At 32.8% G+C, this 23,254-nt stretch overlaps 1 protein-coding gene across 3 annotated transcripts in view; it reads left to right on the top strand.

Annotated features, from left to right (window-relative positions):
- The window catches only part of LOC115222967 (protein SCAI), a 291,294-nt gene extending 269,202 nt beyond the window's left edge, over nt 1-22,092 (top strand). For all 3 annotated transcript variants that reach the window (XM_036511837.1, XM_029793385.2, XM_029793386.2), the window contains 7 exons: nt 484-664; nt 1,318-1,414; nt 3,159-3,240; nt 5,863-5,935; nt 7,100-7,273; nt 8,551-8,651; nt 9,497-22,092. In XM_036511837.1, the coding sequence (XP_036367730.1) occupies nt 484-664; nt 1,318-1,414; nt 3,159-3,240; nt 5,863-5,935; nt 7,100-7,273; nt 8,551-8,651; nt 9,497-9,649 (861 nt within the window). In that variant the 3' untranslated portion in view covers nt 9,650-22,092. The remainder of the gene's footprint in view (nt 1-483; nt 665-1,317; nt 1,415-3,158; nt 3,241-5,862; nt 5,936-7,099; nt 7,274-8,550; nt 8,652-9,496) is intronic.
- Nucleotides 22,093-23,254: the final 1,162 nt, after the last annotated feature.

Below are 23,254 nucleotides of genomic sequence, written 5' to 3' on the forward strand. Positions count from 1 at the left end.
GCAACATTTTGTCCATTTTTATGTTCTGAGTTCAAATCCCACTGAGGTTAACTTTGCCTTTCATCTTTTCAGGGTCAATAAATCAAGTATTAGCTGAGCACTGATGTCAATGTAATTGACCTACTCCCTCTCCCAAACTTGCTGGCCTTATGCCAAAATTTGAAACTGTTTTTAAATCTGTTCCTCTGATCATACTGTAAGATGTGATTTGAAGATGTTTGCTATTTCTAGCAGGTCATGTGACTGTATAGAGAGTCCTTTGATTTGTGAGTGTGTGAGGTGTTCAGGAGGTATGTGTAGGTATTGTGGTGATGTAATGGTGATGATGTTGATAGAAATCAACATTGATTTTTATTTTTCAATGCCTATCAGAATATTCATCTTTCTTTGTAAATAATAAAATCATTCTTATTCTCTACAGAAATTATTTTCATCTTTAGGTTGTACCTAGCCTAACTAGTTGTGTTTATTTTATCTTCCAAGGAAAATGGCGATCGTTCTATACGAAGAGATAACCCACACAAGTATCTGCTCTACAAACCCACATTCAGTCAACTGAATACATTCCTAGCGTCAGGTTTTAAAGAACTTCCTCCAAATGGAGCCCTTCTCTTGTATATATCTGCTGACGGTTGCTATGGGAATTCCAAACACACAGATGATGGTAAGTTTATGTGCCACTGTTTCAATACAGTTCAGTTATAACTATTCCTTTCTGTGTGTGCAAGTGTATGTGTTTACCTTGTAATTCTTTAATTGACCATACTTTATGTAAAATTCTTGCTCATTATACCAAGCCCTTATATAAGTCATTATTCTCTTTGCCTCAGTCTGCCTAGTTGCAAACAGGTACATTTATACATATAATGTCATGTATAAATTATAATGAAGAAAGTAACAGATACCAACTACTTCATTTGATTGTACACATTTTCTTAGTTAACATGGAGAAATGAACATAACATGTAATTAGGCTGAAATTTGTCTAAATTCTTCTGAAACTGTTTTAGATTACTGTGGCCTAAAATAAATTTGAATCAGAGATTCTACTTAATGAGAACTTGCATTCTACTATATCTTTTTCCCAAGCCTTTGAAAGTTAAAAAGCAAATTAATAATCCCATTGGTTTGAGATGCTCTATAATTGGCAATACAGGTTTATAAGAATTCAGAAAGTAGTCTTTGCTATTTAGTATTATAATTCATTCCATAAAATTTACGTAAGTAATATATATGCAAATAAGTAATATATTGGTTTGAATAATTTTTAGAAACTAAAAATTGATTGAACATGAACCTCTTTTTACCAATTTGCAGCTGCCTACGACCTTGGAGGTGTAGTGACCAACAGTCGGCGAGAAGGGGACATATTAAATAAAAACAAAAGACCTGGAAGTTTGAAAGAAATGCATTGGTGAGGCATTATATGTTTTTTCAATGGGAGCTCTCTTCCCTTCCTTTTTAGATATTATATGTACCAACTGGATAAATAAAAAAGACAGAGGCTCAAAATTTACATTGAATGTGTGTGTGTCTGATGTCTGCTATTAAATAACACTCTATTTTATATGGCATAAAATACCTGTCTACATTTCTCACTTTTTCCTTTCACCCTTATCTGTCATCTCTCTCTCTCTCTCCCTCTCTCTGCAATTTGGGTTTTTCCTCCTTGACTTGATCTTTTATTTCTGTTTTATTGTTTGTCTCCTTGTTTTCTTTCATGATGTTAATCTCCCTACTGTCTCTCTCATACTGTTTTATTCATCAAACCACCATTATCCATTCACGCACTTTTCATTTCTGTATGTTTGTTCTTTCTCTCTCTCATTACTTTTATAAAATATTGGGAAAACTATCTTAAAATTATGATCCCCTTCTTGTTTATTAAATTCAATGATCCACAGTTATGTTGATAATTGAAACTCTCAGATATCCACAGATCAAATGAAATTCTTCAGAATATGCCCAAAAGTCAGTTCTAATAAAGAATAGATCATTGTCATGTCTACATGAAAACACAACAGGGAAATAGTTTCTTGTACTGGTTTCAGTCATTGAACTACAGCCAAGCTGAAGTATTGCCTTTCACACTTTTTTTCTTTTTTAGTTGATCATATCCATTCCAGTCATTGTTGTCTGATACTTGTTTCATCAATCTTTATTAACGAAGTTACCTTTAACACAATACCAGTTTTTAACTAGTGGTGTTGTGTCAAATATACACATACACACACACACATATGTGTGTGTGTGAGTGAGTGAAGGCATGTGGCTTAGTGGTTATGGGGCTGCACTCATGATTGGTAGATCATGGGTTTGATCCCCAGACTGGGTGACACATTGTGTTCTCAAGCAAGACACTTCATTTCACATTGGTCCAGTTCACTCAGCTGTAAATAGGTCACCCTGTAATACAATAGAATTCCTCTCAGGGGGAATATTGGCTTTGTCACCTAGCCAGCGAGATGGCATCAGTCAAAAGCTAAAAACATTCTAAATGCATTGTGACCAGTGATGTATAACATCTGGTAGTCTGGTTGATTATATGATATATATGGTTAGGTGTTGCACTCACAATGTAGTAATCGTGATTTCAATTCCTAGACTGAGTGGTTCATTGTGTTCTTGAGCAAAACACTTCATCTCATGTTGCTCTGCAATCACTTCAACACCTGATGCATGACACACCATCCACCTGTTCAGATATTTGATCACTATAAACAAATCCTTTATGCAGGTTGTTTGGTAAAAGCTGAACACTCAGACATCATCTTTGATGGGAGAGTCCATCATCATATCATATGTATACAAGTCTTTTGCACAGATCCTATCTACTAAATTTAGCTTACAAGGTATTGGTCAACCATACCCAAAGCTACAATAGATGATAAATGTGCTCAGTAATATTTAGTGGGTTTTTGAACCCAGAACCATGTGATTGTGAAGTGAACTTTTTAAGCAGATGTCTATGCCTGAGCTTTATATACTGTCTGGACTGCTTTCTGATTAAAATATTCCAAAAACAACTAACTAGGCACATTTTCTCCCCTTTTTATTCTTCAGTATCAGATTTGACCTTCTTATTCTAATCATATTTATTATGTTTGTTAATAATCTATGCAAACCTTTGCTAATTAGTTGAACTATTTTAATTTCAGTCTACATCCAGGTGATTTGTATCCTTACACTAGAAAGCCATTGTTTCTCATCTGCGATAGTGATAATAGTTCCGCATTTCAGGTATGTATACATTGTAAACACAATTACCATCATCACTACAGCTACCACCATCATTATCATCATCATCATCATCTTATATCAGCTTTTAATACTGAGTCAATACAGTCTGAGTTAGTTCTGATACAATCATACACTCCAACATGGGCTGGCAGACTATGTCTTGTTCATGATATATATATATATAAGCTATACAACCTTACCTGGTGTATATTCTTTCAAGTACCTGATTCTATCAAGAATCCTCATTATTATTATTATTATTGTCTTTGCACAGCTTCTAATGCTGGAGAAGTATTACAGTGTCAGCTGTTCACTACCAGTGAACTAAGGTAACACCTCTTATTTTTCGTGTACCTTCCGGAATATTCAAGCAGTGCAGTTTTCTGCCCCTATTTGTTCCACATACTTCTCAAGATTTTTGCTCACTGTTCCCAGGGCTCCAACAATTATTGGTACTACTGCTACCTTTTTCATCAACCACAACTGCTTAACTTCCCAAGCTAACCTGTCATATCTCTCGACTTTTCTTCCTTATCGCATACCTTGTTGTCAGCTGGGCATGCTATATCTATGATCCAGCATAGTTTGTTTCCTTTGTCAATTAAGACTATGTCCGGCTTCCTATTCTCTATCTCATGGTCGTACTGAATTATAAAATCCCATAGGATCTTTGCATTTCCATTTTCGATGATGCCTTCAGGTTTGTGGTCGTACCAATTTTTTGCTCTGTCAAGTCCATACTTGTTGCAAAGTGTCCAATGGACAAGCCTGGCTATATTGTCAAGGCGTCTCTTATATTCCTTCTGGGCTACTGGCATACATTGGCTGGTAATATGCCATGCGGTTTCACCATTTTGTCCTCAGATTCTGCACTTATCACTTTCTGCTGTGTTGTCTATTCTGTATTTTATGTAGTTTGTTCTTAGTGCTTGCTCTTGGGCAGCACAGATTAGAGCCTCTGTTTCCAGTTTTAAATCACTTTTAGTCATCCACAGCCATTTTTTTTCTCTGTTTGTCTAATCTTCAACATCCCTTTGAAATGCATTCTTTTCTTTACCCACCTATTTTTAGTTTAGATATTTTTGTCACTTTGAGACCGCGACCTATTCCCTGACAAAATTCCATGCTGACAAAATTAGAGATGCAGCACAGAATTTTGACAGTGAACAGGTCGTGGTCTCAAAGCGACAAAAATATTTTGGCAAATTAAATTTAAATGTTGAATTGAATCTAACGGTTTTTGTGTTTCATAAATAGCTTATAAACACCTTCCACACTGTAATTGTTTTAGTTATATTAACATTTTCTGATAATCTGTTCCCTATCCCTGGCAGCTATGACTGAGGCTTGTGTTGTATTCAACTCAAACAAACTGTAGCAGATTAACCAAACTGTTAACCTATTGAAGAAAATATCTTACAATATTTAGTTAAGTCCTTTTACACCCTGTATCAAAACTCAACTGTGGTCAACTTTGCCTTTCACCTTCCTTCCAGTGTCAATAAAATAATGAATCAGTCAAGTAATACTCCTAATAAGGTATCTTCCATTATTGATTTTTTTAAAAAGTTATTTTTAAGTTTGCTTCTATGGACTTATGACACAGGGGTGTAACATTGACTACAAAGTTCTGTTTGAAAAGGAGGTTTCTTTAAATTGTATGCCATTTGCCTTATATCTGGAACATTATTCTGCCATTTGCTTTATATCTGGGACATTGCTCTACCATTTGCCTTATATCTGGAATGTTACTTTGCTATTTGCCTTATATCTGGACCATTACTTTGCTAATTGCCTCACATCTGGAACATTACTATACTGTTTGCCTTATATCTGGGGCATTACTATACCATTTGTCTTATATCTGGAATATTGCTATGCCATTTGCCTTGTATCTGGATCATCGCTCTACCATTTGCTTTATATATGGAACATTGCTATGCCATTTGCCTTAGGTTTGGAACATTACTCTACCATTTGCTTTATATCTTGAACATTACTATTATTGTATATTCATCAAATTCAGTTTTGTTTTGGTTGTTCAGTCAACAGAACTTGACTGGTTAACTTAGTCTATCGTCTGGTTTAACACTGCCTTCTGGCTATTTGATGTTTTTAGCTTAGTCTACTTTGTTGCAAGTATTTGAGCCAGTTATTGTGTCTAAAGATAACTTCTTCCTTCATCTCACAAGCACTGTAAGAAAGCAGCTGAATATTCAACAAATACTTAATGTAACCTTCATACAGAATCAGCATGATACCATGTGTTATAAAGTGGTGCTTCAGATTACAAACATAATCCATATGATGGGCTTCTACACAGTTTCAGTCTACCTGATTTAATTCACAGAGCTTAGGTTAATTTGAGACTAAAGTAAAAGACACTTGTGAAAGGTACCACCGTGTGAGATCAAACCCTGAGTCACATGATTGCAAAGTGAACTTCTTAACTATTTGTTCATGTCTATACCCATAGAATACTCATTATTTCATCCATAAAACTGGTTATATTCATATATTATATACACTCATGAGTATATGATATATATATAGAACATTTTTTTTAAAAGATACAGAAAAGAAACAAGATAATTATGTGATTTGTTTGAATATATCTTTCAGTGTTTTCCTAACCTTTTTGGTCAACCGCTTGTCTGCCTTTTGTCCCCTGAGCAGTTACCATCAACAATGCAAGGTTAGTATATGTGTGTTCAAGTATTTGTTCTCACAATTAGCCTTTGAATAATTATTTTCCTCCTGAATTCTTTTTTTAATGTTTTTAATGTTTATCTTAACTTTATAATGTCTATTGTTAATAATTCTTTTTATTTCAACTGCCATGCTTTTATGGGAAGAAAATTGAAAGCTTAGGCAAGCTCTGAGGCTTCACTAAAGTATCAGACAAAATGTTTTGCCATATTTCCAAGTTAATATGGTTATCAGTCAAGGATGATGGACTGCCAGAATGTTTAGTGTTGAACAGAATGCCTTACAATATTTGTTCAGGTGCTTTGAGTTCAAATCCTGTTGTGACCTACTTGGGTAGTAGACTTAATCTGTCACCCAGTTTAACACACCACACAGTCCTTGGTGGCTTTAGCAGAGTTAAAACTATAGCAAACATTTTGGCCAAGTCTCCAGTTTAGGGATACCTTCTCTCCATCCCGTCAGTCTTGGAAGCCCTTTAGAAAATCATGGGCACTGACTTTCTTTTGATTAAAGTGAACAGACTATCTTATCCCAGAGTTTTTGGCTTTGTACCAATGTTAGAAATTATTATTATGGATTGGAAGATTCAGTTAGGTGTTGAACGAAACACTTTGCAATATTTTGTTACAGCCTTTTGTATTCTGAGATGAAAACCTAATGAGATCAACTTTACCATTCTTCCTTCCAGGGTCAATAAAAAAAAAGAACAATTCAACTACTGGTGGTTAATATAGTTAACTATTCCTTCTCCAAAAATGTCTAACCTAGTTCTCAAATGAGAAGCCATTGCTGTTATTGGATGGTAGGATGGTAAAACATTGATGTTAAACAGTATTTAGTTGTGTTCTATGATTTGTCTTCAAATTATGAAGGTGTTTGATACTACAAGTACTACTAATACACTGGTGCCTTGTGCAAATTTTAAAAAATGTTCATTATTATTAGCAGTTAAGTTGCTGAAAACTGGATCTTTGGATATACCTGTACCACATTCCAGGCAATTATACCTGTTCTTTGCAGACCTCCTCTTAACTGTAATTAGATTAGACTATAAAGATGTTACGAATGAGAGGTGTCATCCAGTTCAACTAACTAGCTGTGTGTGTTTTAATTTCATCAATGTATATTTATTTTGCTTCTTATTTTACAGATCAACATCTGAAAGGCAACCTGTTTACTCTCTTCTTACACTGTCCCCTAATGGCATTTTGCTATGTATGCAACATTGGGGACATTCCTATCACAACCTGGGACAAGTGCCAGAGCCATGTAGATAAGTTTATGTCAGAAGCATCCAAGTTATTTACTCGTTCAAGGAAATTAGGTAATCATATCTCCATTCTTTATCCTTCATCTAAGGCATCTTAAGACATTTTATGTAGAAGATAGTAGTATACAGATAAATATGCAATATATACAATAAAGAATCTCATGCATTTATGCCAAAAGTCTGCCAATGTGTGATTTATAGATTTCACCACTGATCTACATTCAGTAAAGTAAATATTGGTAGTACAGTAAAATACTTGAGAATTTGTGTTGTTACGGTCTGAATAGCCAGATTTCTGGTTTACAATGACTGTTCCCCAACCAAAGACAGGTTCTCTCTTCACATTCTAGTTTGTAGATTCTAAATAAATTAAACCAACAAAGGAGCTTCATTGAAGTCACTTGATCTGGTCAGTGTAGCCAGAAAAAACTTCATTAGTAAGCTTCCTAATGTCTTTATTTATTTTTAAAGAGATATGTTTAAATCCTAAAGCTTAAGAGTGCTTGAGGATGAGATGATCAAATCTAGAGCATCAATTATATGATGTCTGAACTAAACCAACATATTAAATATCTTACATCTGTATGGTGTACCAACACTTGTTCCTAAATGTTTGATCAGCAAACCAAGCAAAGCTGACACGGCATTTAATATCAACAATCTATAGAATGAGGAATATAAAACATACTGAACTGCAGCAGTTCCTAATCTAGAGGGTCCCAACCTAAATTGGTTTCCAGTATCACTCTGAAAAGGTTGCAAGAGAAAATCTTTTACATTTGAAATATTTGATAAAATGTAAAATGTTCATGAAATTATTATACATTAAACCACAGACTGAATGAGAGCCTCAATACATTTACCGTAGGAATATTTCCTCAAGATTATTAATTAATTTGAAGATTATTAATTTGACAAAATGGGTTGCAATGGTAATGAGAATTGTTACTATAATGTAATATAGCTAGTATCCAGTCTATGCAAACAAACCTATTTGTATAAAATTATATTTGACATATTTTCATAATTAGAAGTATATAACTAAGAAGTGTTAGATTTTAAAACAGGGCAGCTTATGCAATTGTTTCACAGTAAAAATTACATCTAAACTATAATTGATACTCTTTTCATTTTCTTTTATATGATATAGCAAGCTCGAAAACTTAATTGTATTAACAATGCAATTTTCTAGTTTATCAATAGAATATTAATGTCTTATATCTAAAAATATCAACTGAAAGACCTTATAAACAGCATGTATTTTCAGTGTTTTTGAAATTATCTCATTATATATATTGATATAATTTTTTCTTTTTCTTTTTGGTCTTCAGATCATTCCTTTATGCAGTTTTTTGGTGATGACTTTCTTCGTCTTCTACTGCTACGCTTTGTTTTCTGTTACATAGTCTTAATTCTACACCGTGGCTTCAAGGTAGATATGTTATGTTTACTATGATATTTTCAATTATAAAACTTAAATGTTCCATTAATTTCTTTTGAAATTAAAGAACAAATTCTTTATTGAGTAGAGATCATCTGATAGAGTGAAAATATTGTAGATAAAGAACAGATGTATTAGCTTCAGGTGCCATAGACAAGTTCTGTCAGAATCTCTTTAGTATCAATAAATAGAACTAGGGAAGAGATGGTTATTTGTGTATAAGTATATCACTAACTCTGTCAGTCAACAATTGTCTCCACAAAATTACAAAAATCACACTTACAACCATTACACTTATACCAAATAGTTACAAAAATCGGGGGAGCTTCAAATGTATTTCCTCAGTCCGCTCAATGCAGGAGGCAATAACTCTCAAAAGACTTACTGATGTCTTTAAAAATGGGAATTACTTGGGTCAATGAGGGAGTTTTAAATTGTCAGTCAACCTACTTCTTTTGAAATGAAACCTGCATGTTCAAGTTGCAAGGCTGAGGACGGCCTCTACAATAAAGACTGAGTTGTCAAAATTTGATGGAATACTGCTGATCAACTCAGACAGCCTAGATATATCAACATACAAATTTACACATTGTTCTCAAGTATTCTCTTGGGTACCACATCTTGGATGTAGCACTATCCCATCAGAGAAGACTAGAACAACTTAACAGCAACAATAACTGAAATGTGTGGTTTACTTTATGCTTATTCATCCATCTCCACTCTAATATAAAAAGGTTATTATCTATTCTGTTATACATAGACATAGTTGTGTTGTTTTCTGTATTGTGGATTCAATGTATAGAATCTTAATTTAATATTTTCCTCTTGGTTTGCAGGGTCCCAGCTATTTCCCTACCTCTCACCCATCGTTACCAACAGATGAAATTCTGGAACATCCTTTGCTCTACAAAAGCATGCTGGATCTAGCCAACACTTTGGACGTACGTGGTCTGTTTGCTGAGCCAGGAGACGGCGACACTTCCAACTGACATCAGTGGATCAGCTAGAGTAGTAATTACTGCCACAAAACTTGTGTCAGACAGTAGGTTGCCACTGCCTGTCCACTCGCCACCATACTGCAACCTACTGCTACTACTCTGCTGAATTTATTACTTTCGAGTAATACTAATGACATTGATGATAATACTGCAGCAACTACAACAACTACTACTGCAATTACTATTACAATTACTACTAAGAATACTACTGTGTGAGTGCACGGGGATACACAACACACCCATACCCATTCTATGTCCCTTTTCTTCCATATCCAGTTCTTCTAATAATCCCTCCTCCACCAGCAATCTACATCATATTTTTGTCATGTCCACCCCATCCCAGTTCATTTAATTTTTAATGTTACACTTCTGTTCACCCCTCTTCTCTCAATCCCTTCAAATTTAGTCCCAAATCTCTTCATGACAGTGATGGATTGGCAGAAATGGTAGAGTTCGAGACTAAATGCCTTACAGTATTTAGTTCCATCCATCTATATTCCAAGTTCAAATTTTACTTGGATTGACTTTGCCATTCATCTCTCTAGGATTGATAAAATTAATACCAGTCATGTACTTGGTTTGATTCAATCCTTTATGTCCCAGTCCCATGATTTGTGGCCTTGTGCCAATATCTACATAATTAATTTAATTCCCCTTCCCATATCCCACTTTCCATTCTTGTGTGTTGAGTATTTGTTACATTGTGTATACATATGAGTAAAACACCAACATGTAAAACATGGGCTTACATATTCCACTGTTGACTTCTACCACCACTTCTCTATTTCCTTGCGAGGGGTGCCAACTGCATCTAATCCAGGACAGTGGTTATATTGTAGTCTATTCTTTATGTGTGTCTGTGTTTTCTCTCCCCAACTTGGTGCACCAACAGCTGTTCAGCTGATGTCTACACACAGATACATAGGAGTGTGTATATGCATATATATACATATATATATATATATATATATATTATATATATATATATATACACACACACATATATATATAATGAATATGTCACCAACAACCCAACAAGAGTTGCTGGTGACACAACTGAAGATTCTCTCTTCATGTAGTGTGTCGAGAGCAAGTCAGCTTGGTGGGCTAATTAATCCCGATCCCGTCGATTGACTATGGCCGGAAAATTGCAGGTCCAAGGTATAAGTGAAGTGAAATGGCTCAACTGGAAATTGAAACTGGGGTTGTAGGTTCGGCTAGCAGGGAGCTTAGTGCCACTCTATGGAGCTTACCCACACATTACATATCAATCAATCAAAAATATCTATGCTTCATAAGTGTGATAAACAGCCAGTTTCTTGGCTTTTTCTAATCAGATGCATCTATCGATTGCTCTTTAGTGCTGTTGACTTATGCATCCACACATACACATACCTGTATATGTGTACACACAAATACAGACACATATATCTTTAATATATGTGCATGCACACAAACACACATCTATGCCACTAGAAGCTCTTTAATACCAGTTATCAGCTATGTGACATTGACATTGATGAATTGTCTTTATTTCCTCAAACCTCAGTCCTGGTATTTCAAATGATGACAAAAACAAATGCAACTGTGAAAAATGGAATTAAAAAAACAGAACAAAAAAAAATTATTGACCAGACCATCCTTAGCAGTAATGTCACTCTATGGAAATTGGTCTTCTGAAATTAGTATTCTAACTGACTGAACATGATCCACTCCTCTTCCATGTTTGCTAAATTCACATTTGAATTGTGAATCTAGTTTTTTCTGCAAGCACATACCTGTTATGTATGTCTGCCATGTCTCTCTTCTTCACACACACATACTTATACTTATATATATATATATTATATATATATATATATAATATATATATATATATATGTATATATATATATATACACATATATGTACATACATACACATACACATATATGTATGTGTGTTTGTGTCTGTACGTATATATGTATGTATATGTATATCTGAGTGTAAGAAAACAAAAGGTTGTACATACACAGCTATGTAAATTTGTATGTTTCCTTCTATTTAATTTTTTTTCAGTCTTGGCTCTCTCTCTCTTTCTCTATCTCTTCCATATATATATATATATATATATATATTAAATACACACACATTTATTGTACCTGCCTGTCAAGAGATTTGAACTGAGATCCTGTGTAGAGAAAGAACTATGACAGTTGGAACTCGGTAGAATTACACTGGATATTTAAATACACACATACACTGTTCTATTTACTTTTTAGGACTACTTTTACAACAGTATATATGATTACATATCAAAGATACAGTGGAATGGAATATCTATGACCAGGTTGTAGATGGACACTGAAAGACTTTGATATCTAATGACCTGTACTATTGTGAAAATAATGATTAAAAGTGAATATTAAAACCAATGTGATTCTATCACAGGGCCACTGATCACACACACACAGAATAAAAGTGAAATAGTCAAGAGGATAAACTACTGGACTACCAAACTCATAATTATGAATTCATATCTCATAGCAGGTGTTCAATTGTTTTTTAAACTGTGCACTTAACTCCACATGCTTCATTTCAAATAGCCATGGTGGGGAATGGGTGCCAGGTTTTTCTAGATAAAATATGTAATTGAGCAGCACTTTGAGGAGGAAAGATATTTTTTCCTATCCCCTTCTCCTTATTTTTACTTCTACAGAAACAAGAGCTAAGCACCAGCCCTATAGATAGGTCCCTAAAGGATTCAGAAAAAAAAAAAAGAATGAACAGCTATGTTATTATTCTCAATTATACATACAATGTGTGTGTACAACTTTTGTATATTGTTCCTAAGCTGCACACAACATAAAATACTGACTTTTTTTTTCTTTCAGCATGATTTTCATCTCTGAACTCCATTTATTTCGATCTCAAACATTTTAATGAAATTTGCTATAAATCTTCAATATTTGATATCATGTAGGTTTACACTATTTCAATGTTTTTAATTTTTCACATGTAAAATTTCCTTCCAGTTTTGAGTGAATGCTCAGTGAAGCTTAGTCTTAAACTCATTAAATGCAATAAAGAGAAGTAAAAATAACAGATTTGATTGTTATAGGAATTGATAAAGTTGCTGAGGAAGAAAACTGCCCCTATGTTTCTATGTTCTGCCATTTTTTAAAATTTCTTTTTAAGCAATGGAAACTAGTTTAACTGTTGACATATGTTATGAATTTATGATGACAGTATAATAAAATACACTCTCTGTAAGAATTTATTTGATAGCATGCAAACATGGCTAGTTTTCATAAAATGGCTGTATCGTAATATGTAACATCAAAATGCTGTTTTATACAACTGAAGCCATAGTTTTACTTATAAAGCTACAGATGCATATTTGAATAACAATTTTAATTTGTTCATGTTTTGAATATTTTTACAAATACTGTTTTATTTTTCTCTGTCCTTCCCTCTCTAAACCACTACCTTCTCATATGAAAATGTTTGAAAAATAATGATGGATCACCTATCATTTTTGACAATGAACAATTAGTCGTTCAATCACCTGAACAACCAACTCATTAAATTAATGTATGTATGTGGCTGAGTATTCCATAAACACATGTACCCTTAGGGTAATTCTCAGTATGAACCAGCATGACACAATATGCAACAAGACTGGTACTTTGAATTACAGGTACAATCCATCCAATGGGCTTCCACACAGTTTCTGTCTACCCAGTTTCATTCACAATGCTTGGGTTGACCCGAAGCTATGGTAAAAAAACACTTGCCCAAGATGCCACAAAGTGGGATCAATGCTGGGACTTCATGACTGAGATTCAAGCTTCTTAACCACATGTCCCCATGCCTGTGTTGATACATTTCTAGGAAATATTAAATATTACCATTATGTCTGTGAAATTCATACCCGCTTTTCTTTTTTATTTTAACTATCTTTCTTAAATACCTGTAGATATTTCCATTAATGTTATTCTAATTGATATATTGCAGGGACAGCTAAGATTGTTGGTATTGCCTCTTTAGCTTTTAACATCTCTTTCTGTAATGACTGATATTTACTCTATTAACATCTCATTAGTTAAAACATTTTCTGTTGATCTTTTTCTTCATCTTTCTTTCCAGAAATACATTTCTAAATAGTTATATAAAAAAAAAACCAAGTTGCATGTTTGTATATTAAAACTTATCTACTATTTCACTTATAAGAAAGGCAAGCATTTTACCTATAGGATATCTATCTTTTATAATGTTTGTGGGGGAATTTGTTATGAATTTACTCTTCGGATAGATATCAAATAAATAAATAAATAGAATAATCTCACACAGACAGCAGTTCCAACATGATGTTTAGTTGTGATGGCAAAAACAAACTTAAGGACCATGAAACTCTGGTATTACCTACTACAAAAGTAAAACTATCACAATTTCATTGCTAGATATTTGTTTGGGCACTTAATTCTTTCAGCCTTTCTAACAACTTATATATAAACCAACAAGGTCTGGAAAAATCTTAACCTGATTAGAAACCTTCAACTTGGTTTGCATATATTATCAGTCTTGTTTTGACAGGAATATGCAGCTAACATTGTAGACTCAAGTATGTTTTCAATGTGCTGGATATATACTTTGTGTTCAAATTCCTATCAGACCCATTTTAACATTATTAACACTTTTGAAAAGTCATGAATATCCCAATTTCTCATTTTCATCTCAGATTTTACAATAATAAATTTTAGTAGTTGTTTGTAAGAGAATATGTAACATTCTAGAATCATGAGAAGTCTGCAAAATTAGTGAAATGTATTTCTAGTTCATTTATTGTCATCCATATCTCTGTATACTTTTGTGAATACCTGAAAGTTGAAACAAAATCATTTTGTCATCAATGAAAACTGATCCATGCAGTGTACATTCTTGTACATTTATATAGTGGTCCCTTCTTCACTACTTCAGCAAGTATGGTGAAGTCTCTCCTTTGCTGAAAAGGTCTAATAAGACTGAAAAAAGTCCAGTTGTCTCCCATACTCACATAATTTTTACCATTTTTTAAAATATATTCCTTGTATTAAATGTTAACACTAACTTTAATAATAATAATAATGGTTCTTCAACTTGATAAGTCAGCATAAGACAAATGCTACAAGTCTCCAACTTGAAAGTAAGTAGCTTCAAATACAGCTTGCAAACTTTACTGGTGAATTTGGGGCAGGGTGCAGGTAGTGGGTATCATATTACTCAGTTAATGACTTTCACTCTTTTGGATGTCAACACAGACATTTACGTGTATAGGCCTTTTTTTGTCTTGTCTAGTGACTGAAATCATACATGCAGAAAATATTATTTATTTTAGTGGTGGCAATGATAAACTGTTAAATAAAGCTAAATTGACTTCTGATTCAGAAATTTGAATACTTCAGTACATTTACAGAAAATCCAGGTGTTGATTCTCTTTAAAGGTTTGATAAGTTCTTGTAATAAATGTAATTTATACAGCTATACCTATATATATATATATTACAGCAAGCATGAGCACTCCAAGAGATTTCATTACCTGGTGCCTTGAGGCAGTATCTCTGTAACTGGTCTTGTAATAATATTTCAGTGTTCAAATTATGTCACTTGTCAAGATTAACTTTTATTGATGCAGTCATTTCAACAAAGTCTTATATGCACATTGGAATAAAGTGTCAAAAGAGTGATATCCACTTCAAAATAGGGTATGATCAATGAAAAGTGCAGTCTTTGTGTTCATTTGTATTGTAACAGATTCCTTAAATCACAGACCGCTCTCAAGTTTAATGGATGAATGTGTATATGCACAAGGAGTTTTGTCATTCATATTACTGTTCCCTGTTTATGTGGTAAAGGGTTTTCAAAAGATACCCATACCCTTCAGCACTTATATCAAAGGGTGGAAGAGAATTTCCTTAATTTGTTTTCTGGTTAAGTATCTCTTAAAAGTAGTAACTAAGTTTGTGTTGCTATTTCTAAAGAGGATACTGAACTATATGTTGTTTATACCACAATAATTCCTTAACTCCTGCTCCACATATACTCCCCCTCCCACTCTTCCTCTCTATCCATAAACATTAAGACTGTTTGCAAAAAAACAATTAATTTCTCCTTTTCTTTTTTAAATACTGTTAGTTCCATAGGCAAAAATACTTAGATTGTCAGACAAAAAGCTTTGTAGTATTTAGTTATGACTATTTATGTTCTGAGTTCAAATCCTGCCAAGATCAAACTTTGCTTTTCATTCTTTTGGGTTGATAAAATAAAATATCAGTCAAATACAGCTGGATGTGAATGGAATTATAGAAGAAGAATGATTGTTAAAGCACTAGTGAATACTTAAGTTTTCATGTAATAAATCTAGGGCAAGGTCAGACCAGCACAAATAATCTATCCACTTCTCCAAGATAAATCCATAGATTTGAACTTGGAACAAGAAGCTAATGAGATGCTTACATTAATTATACATTACTCTCACTGTTTACTGTGGTAAACTTTAACTCTTTATAGTGTCTGTTTAGATTTAAATGAACTGAGCATATCAGAATATAGTAGTCAATAGGTTGACAATATCATTCCAACCAGTTGTGCCTCAAGAAAATCTCTAAAGCTCTAACCATATTAATTTCAATTTGTATGAATTTATTCCATCAATTGGTAGTATTTGGTATTTTAAACCAAAGTTATTATCTATTGAAACCTGGCAGAATGATTAGAGTTGGTAGAAATAGTAAAAGCATTAGATTGAATTTTTTTTTTTTTATTAACTCTCTCTTGCACATTCTGAGTTCAAATCTCTGTGAGGATTAATTTTTCTTCTTTTGCCTTTCATCTTTCTGAATTTGATAAAATGACTACTAGTAATACATAAACGATGATGATTATATCAACTCTATCCTCTCCCAGTGCAAATTGGCTGTGTGTCTAGTTAAAAGCATTTATTGAAACTTAAAGCAAATAATATCATTTGATGTAGTTTATATTACCAGTGTCATTTCCTGTTGCTAGGTGAATTCTGTCTTGAGAATATTTTGTAAAAGAAAAAGAATAACCTTGAAATTGTCTATTGTTGTTCCATCTCTTACAAAAACAATTTAACTTTATTTTTCATTCTATTTGTGTTTACTGTGTCAATTATTTATGTATATTCCCCCTAAACTTCCTTTTATATAGCTTCAAGATAACAGAAATACAGACATTTGATTGGAAATTAAAGGCAATGCTTGCTGCAGTTATACTTTCTGCCTGCTGCCTGCCTTCTTCAGCAAATGAATTAATTTTTATTTTTCTGCTCACCAAATCTACAAACCATTGGAAAGTGAAAGGGTATTGAACTATAGTGTTCATTCACCTTTTCTAATAGAATTTTAACAATTGATTTTATATTATTTTTTTTAAAATCCATCTTGCTCTACCTAGCCTTGCATACATTGTCAACTAAGTGCTTTGTGTGTGTGTGTGTTATATATTTGCTTCTCTGAGTTTATCTCAGTGAATACTATTACAAACATATGTGTATGCCTTTCATCTATCATAAAGCAATGTTTGCATTTGTGTCTCTGTGTCAGTAGTGGAATTGCATTTCTGCTTCCATTTACAGTTCAGTCTTTCGATCTAGCTACATTGTACTTTAAAAATCTGTCCCATTGAAATACCAAATAATTCCATTTTACCACAAGATGAAGCAAGAAAGTGACAATTATTATCATTACATCACTATCATATCTGGTTGTTCATGGCACCCTAATTTTTGTGATGTTGGCAATATAAGGATGTCTCACTCTTGCAGAATTTCTCTATTTCTCTAGTTTGGGATTGAGTGAACTGAATTTTGTTGAGTGTATGTAAAAGGTGGATAGATTATAGTAGATAATTTTTTTTTTATATTATAATTTAGTAATATTCATTTACACTTTCCTTGTTCTTCTCAATTAAATTCTGCAATAGATTTTCTGATTGTATTTTATTTATTTGAGGATGTTTAAATGCTATAAGAAGTTCTGTGTCACACAATAAGGGCTCTACCTGTGATAGAATCATTACCTGCTATAACATATAATATAATCAAATGCTGTAACACCACACATTGCAGCTGCTTGATAACATAATACTGCTGCATGGCACAGTCTCAGTTTTATGATATATAGCCACTAAGTGTTACCCATGCAGTGAAATCTGATACACATTTCCTCTGGGATTGGTTCAGTGTATATAGACACACCTGTGAGGAAACTTGATAAATAAGTATTTGCCATAAATGTGTAATGCTGTGTCCGTGTTGTTTACACAAGAGTAGTCAATCAGATTGAAGTAGTTATCTTCAAAATTTAATGATTTTAGTTTTAAGATAATCATGTCAGAACTTGTGAATGCCATTTTAGTAACTCTAAAGTTAGGGTGCCATGGGAGATATTTCTAACACAACTTCTAACCCACTGCTTCCTTTCACTTGTTCAAAAGTGCTTAAGTAGTTAGTTTAAGGTTCGAGTAGATTAATTTCTTCAGCAATGTTGTTAAAAGTGATTGATTCAATCTAAGATTGGCAGCTAATACTTAAGACTGCTCCAAACATTAAATGATCATACCATTATTATTATTATTATTATTATTATTATTATTATTATTATTATTATCATCATATTTGTTGTTGTTGATGTTGGATAAAAATTTAAACGACAACGTCCTCTTCATATTCCAACAGGAAAATAAAACAAACAAATTGGTTTTTACCCTTTGGGTTCTTAACTGCAGCTAAATTAAGGCCTGAAGGGAGCTAATGGGTGTTATTGTCATGAATCTGGCATAAATGTATACAAAGACCTCAATCTTTAAGAACATCACAGTGATAATAATAATTTCTTTTGATGTACAGAAATGTTTACAGTATTCCTAAGGTGTTCTACATTTTGATTTTGGAAATAGGAAAATATGGAAACTTAAATGGAACAAGATTTACATATTTTTCACTTTTTCACAACAAAATACAAAACAAAAGAAAAAAAACTCTTTCTATTATACCGAATTTGTTTTTACTGGTACTGACATTCAATGAATTAGTCCAGTGTGAACTATTATTATACATGTTAAAACCTCTCATAAAGGGTTATATTACCACCCATGAATACTGGTGCTGCTAATAATTTTTGGTTTGGTGTGATTACTATTATATATTGTGACAGGAAACTACTGTAGACTAGAGGTAAGCTCTCAGCAAACCGAATCCTGCGACCCAGTTTCAATTCCTAGTTGGATCTGATTCACTTTACATTAGTCACTAATGCCTTTGAAAAAGGCATGAACATCACACAGTTTCATTCCCTTTCCTCTTTAAATATGTGACTGTGTGATTCAGTAGAAACATTAACTCATTGTATACATGATGGCAGACAAGTGCCATAAACTAGAGGTAAACTCAAGTATACTCTGAACCTGGTTTCAATTCCCGGTTGCAGCTATTTCATCTATGTCACTAATACCTTTGGAAAAGCATGTAGAACTTATTTTCACCCCCACCCCTATAAAAATCTCAGGCTTCAAGCCCTCCTATGTTAAGAAACATATCGTAGCAGGCAGCACAGTACAGTGATAAGTTCTCCGAGAAACAAGCCAGTAACTCTGGTTTCCTTCTCATTTAGAACCATTTTATTTCACTTATGTCACTGATGCTCTTGAGAAAGGCATGATTGTCACAACTTTCCATTGTTCCATCCTTAAAAATTTCAAACTTCATGCCGATGTGAGAAATTATTATTACTACTACTATTACTACTACTACTACTTTTAATAAAAGTATAGATAATGCAGTCAAGATGGTTCTGACTATTCAGGTGTACCTGATAAAACAGTGTTAAGGTTTACTAATTAATTAAACCATCATGTGGCCTATTTCTAGAAAGTTAAAACCCCCGAAACTATACCTTTTTATTTTTTTCTTCTCTCTTGTTCTTTAAATGCCTAAATCAAATGATTCCAGCTTCATCTTGTTGAATATTCTCTGAGGTTTCACTGAAATTTCATTTGCTTCTTCTGATTTAGCTAATTATAACAGATTTTGACATTTATTCATATGCTACAAAAATTATGGGGGAACTTTATACAACCATTAGAATTTGTTGTATTAATTGACTTTGATATTTTCAGAGTTTGTCTCTGAATAACAATATTAAAAAAATACGTTATTCATTGTGAATTTCTATAATGAAACAATTTATTCATTAAATTTCTACAAAGTTTATCAAATTAAATTGACAGCTTCCTAAAATAGCTGTAGATTTTGACTATGAAGTAATACTAAGATTTTTTTTAAAGATCTAGATATTTCTGTTGACTGTTAAGTCGAATGTTAATGGTCAATATTTTTGTCAACGTCTGTTATTTCTGTGTTTATTGTTCACCTCCCATTAAAACTGTTATCTCAATTTTCTTTTGCTCATTATTCATGTTTGCTATTTTAGTGTTTTTGTGCCTCAACTTGCCGCTGTGCATTTCTCACTGATTATAATAACTTCTGTTTTCTAACCCCCATCTCTCTCTCTCTTTCTATCTCTCTTTATGTATGTATGTATATATATATGTATGTATATATATATATATATATCTTACTCTTTACACTTGCTGCCCACAAATATATGTATCTGCAGAATTGAATAGTATGTCACAAAGACTGATATTTCAACTGAAATTCACAACTAAGAAAACAAATAAAGGGGGGGAAGAGAGCTTCAAACAAAATGTTTTCAGTGTACAAAGTTGTTGTTTTTTTTACTTTCTAATATGTGTGTATGTGTGTTTTTATTTTATTTATGTTTTTGTTATTGTTGAATTTTTTTAAATCTCAGTTATTTGACTGGATACAGCTTGTAAAAGGTGTGATTTAACTCTGTGGATAACTCACTCCAATCAGAAAACTTGATGTACTAATTTATTAAATACTTTTACAATTAGTGAGCTCCATATATTTTGTTTGTAATGTCAGTTATTTGTTTAATGACCTCTTTGATTTATTTCCAGTTCCATGCAGCAGCTAAAGACTTAACAGTAACATCCGTTATTTAATATTTTGTAAGTTATCTTCACTGGATGAATTAATACTTCAACCAGGTCATTGTGTGTGTGGTGGGGTGTCAATTAGTGTAGTTTCAGAAGAAAGTCCCTCCCCACCCTCCTCAGCATCTGAAACCTGTTGGCGACTTAATGGAATTCAAATGCTTCCAATGGCTGCTAACCAACTTTATTGAAACCAAATTACATTTTACAACTGGAAGACAGACTGCCAAAATATCTTCCACTCTACCTAGCTCCCTCCCTTTTAGCATTAGTTTGATAATACAATTCTGTTGCCTCAAATATAACAAAAGAAAAAAGAAAGAAAAAAAAACAACCATTTCTTTGTGCCAACAATAACACAATGTTTTGTTAGTCATATCAGTGACAAATTTTGGCCAATTAACATTATTAAAAACATTTTTTTTTTAACATTTGAGGGTAAATCAACCATTATTATGGTTATCATCACATTTCCTCTCTCTCCCACCATTCTTGAAGTTAAAAGTATCAAATCATTTTAACATTGTCACATCACAGACTTGTTCAAGGCTGTGTCTAACTACATATTGATACTTTGCAAGTTTCCTTTGGAATTCCAAATTCTTCAAAACAACTTGAGTTGCAACATATTCCTCCATTTGAACTATTCTTAAAACTTCATATCACCAACCTTAGTGTTGTCAAAAGACTGCTTGGAGATGCACCATTCTTCAGACAACTGAAATATTGAGCTAAAAAGCACCAACCACTTCCAAGAAAAAAAGAAAAAGAAAAGAAAGAAAAATTCTGAGATGTTTTCTATCTAATAAGTTGTCTGTTTTGACTCCTTGAATAGTATAGGGTTGTAACTATGACAGCAGCAGACTGCACGGTGCAACTAATTCAGACTGCAACATAAACAACTCTATGAGACCAAACAAAAAGAAAAAAAAAAGCACTCAGTTTTCGTTTTTTTTTCTAAAAAAAAATAATTTAAAAAAAACAGATAAAAGCAAATTATAATTGTTTTAACATTTTTATGAAGATCCTCTTTGTTGGCTGTGAGAAATTTTTCCACACTAAAATTATTTATTCTCATTGATCAAAAAAGTTTTCAAATCACTGACTGTAGTTGTGTTTTTCTGCAAGTGAAAGAATTGAGCTTTAGCACCCAGGACTGACAATTTCTTTTAGTTAGTCCTCCATATAAGCACAATAATTGACTGCTTTTTATCGTACTTTTCTCATCACTTGTTGACATGATTCAAAGTGTGTATGTAAAATGGTTGCTGCCTGCCTATAGAAGTGGATGATTGTCTGTATGTATGCATGTGAGGTGTGTGTGTGTGTGTGTGTGTGTATATGTATAGATGTACCTCTAAATTGAAACACAAAAAAAAATGAAAAAAGTGTGCTCATCACTGGTCTCCTCAGACATTCATCAGTGGCTGGTACATTAATGAATAACTTTGGGGAAACTTAATGTTGTGACAGAGTTGTAAATATTTTGATATGGCGTATTAGATTCTACGTACTGACCCCCACCAGAAGTTGTACTCTTAGTTTCTTCTCGCAAGCTCCTGTTTGCAAATTTCTCCATTGCCACTAGTCTTCAGTGGCACATATATATATATGGAGTGGGCCCTATTAATTAACTGTTATCTTCTATTGCTACTTTCCTATATAGTATCTAGTTAGTACGGGTTGGTCATTCATGAGTAGCATTACTCTAATCACACTTCTGCAACTAGCAAAAACAAAAACAAAAAAAGAAAAACAACAAAAAATCAAAAACATCCACAATTGTTGTCTTCTATTTAATGATATTTATATTTTTAAAGTTTACTTTCATAATTGTTACTACATTTTTTTAAAAATTATTTTCAATCATCTTCAAAACTTTCAAGAAAAACATAAATTTGAGATTTTGCAGGGAGTTGATGTGTAGTCATAGCCATTCCTAAACCAATGTTCCCTGTTTTACATCACATCGATGTAAAGCAACTCAAATTATCTTTAATATTTTCACTATTTAGTCATTGTAAGTTGGTTCTGTTATTTTATCAATAACAAAGGTACTTTAGAAACTATTATTGTTGTTGTTCTTATTTACTTGTCAGCAGCTTAAAGCTGTCTTTGCTAAATTATTTTTTGACTTGAGTTTTATTGGAAACTCTTAAATTTATTCTGGGAACCACTGAGAAGTTGGCTGATTTAATTAGGGGCATATTTTAGATTATTATTATTGTTAAAGAAAAAAGATAACATTGCTACACATGATTTCCAAAACAACTGCAATAATAATAATAATAATAATAATAATAAACAAAAATAATTAACAAAAAGTAAGATTTTATCTACATTTTTACATTGAAATAATTGCTTAGCCTATCTGACTTTTATATTTTCAGAATTTGACAAATTTATGTAAGTTTGGAAATATATCTAAATCTGTTTTGCAACATAAATCTCTCTTGTCACTGCTATCTGATCTTACAATATAAGTTGTTCAAATGTTACACAAAGCTATCTTTGTTTTAAACATTTGCTTAA

This window comes from Octopus sinensis, linkage group LG21, assembly GCF_006345805.1.
Source record: "Octopus sinensis linkage group LG21, ASM634580v1, whole genome shotgun sequence".
Classification (NCBI taxonomy): domain Eukaryota; kingdom Metazoa; phylum Mollusca; class Cephalopoda; order Octopoda; family Octopodidae; genus Octopus; species Octopus sinensis.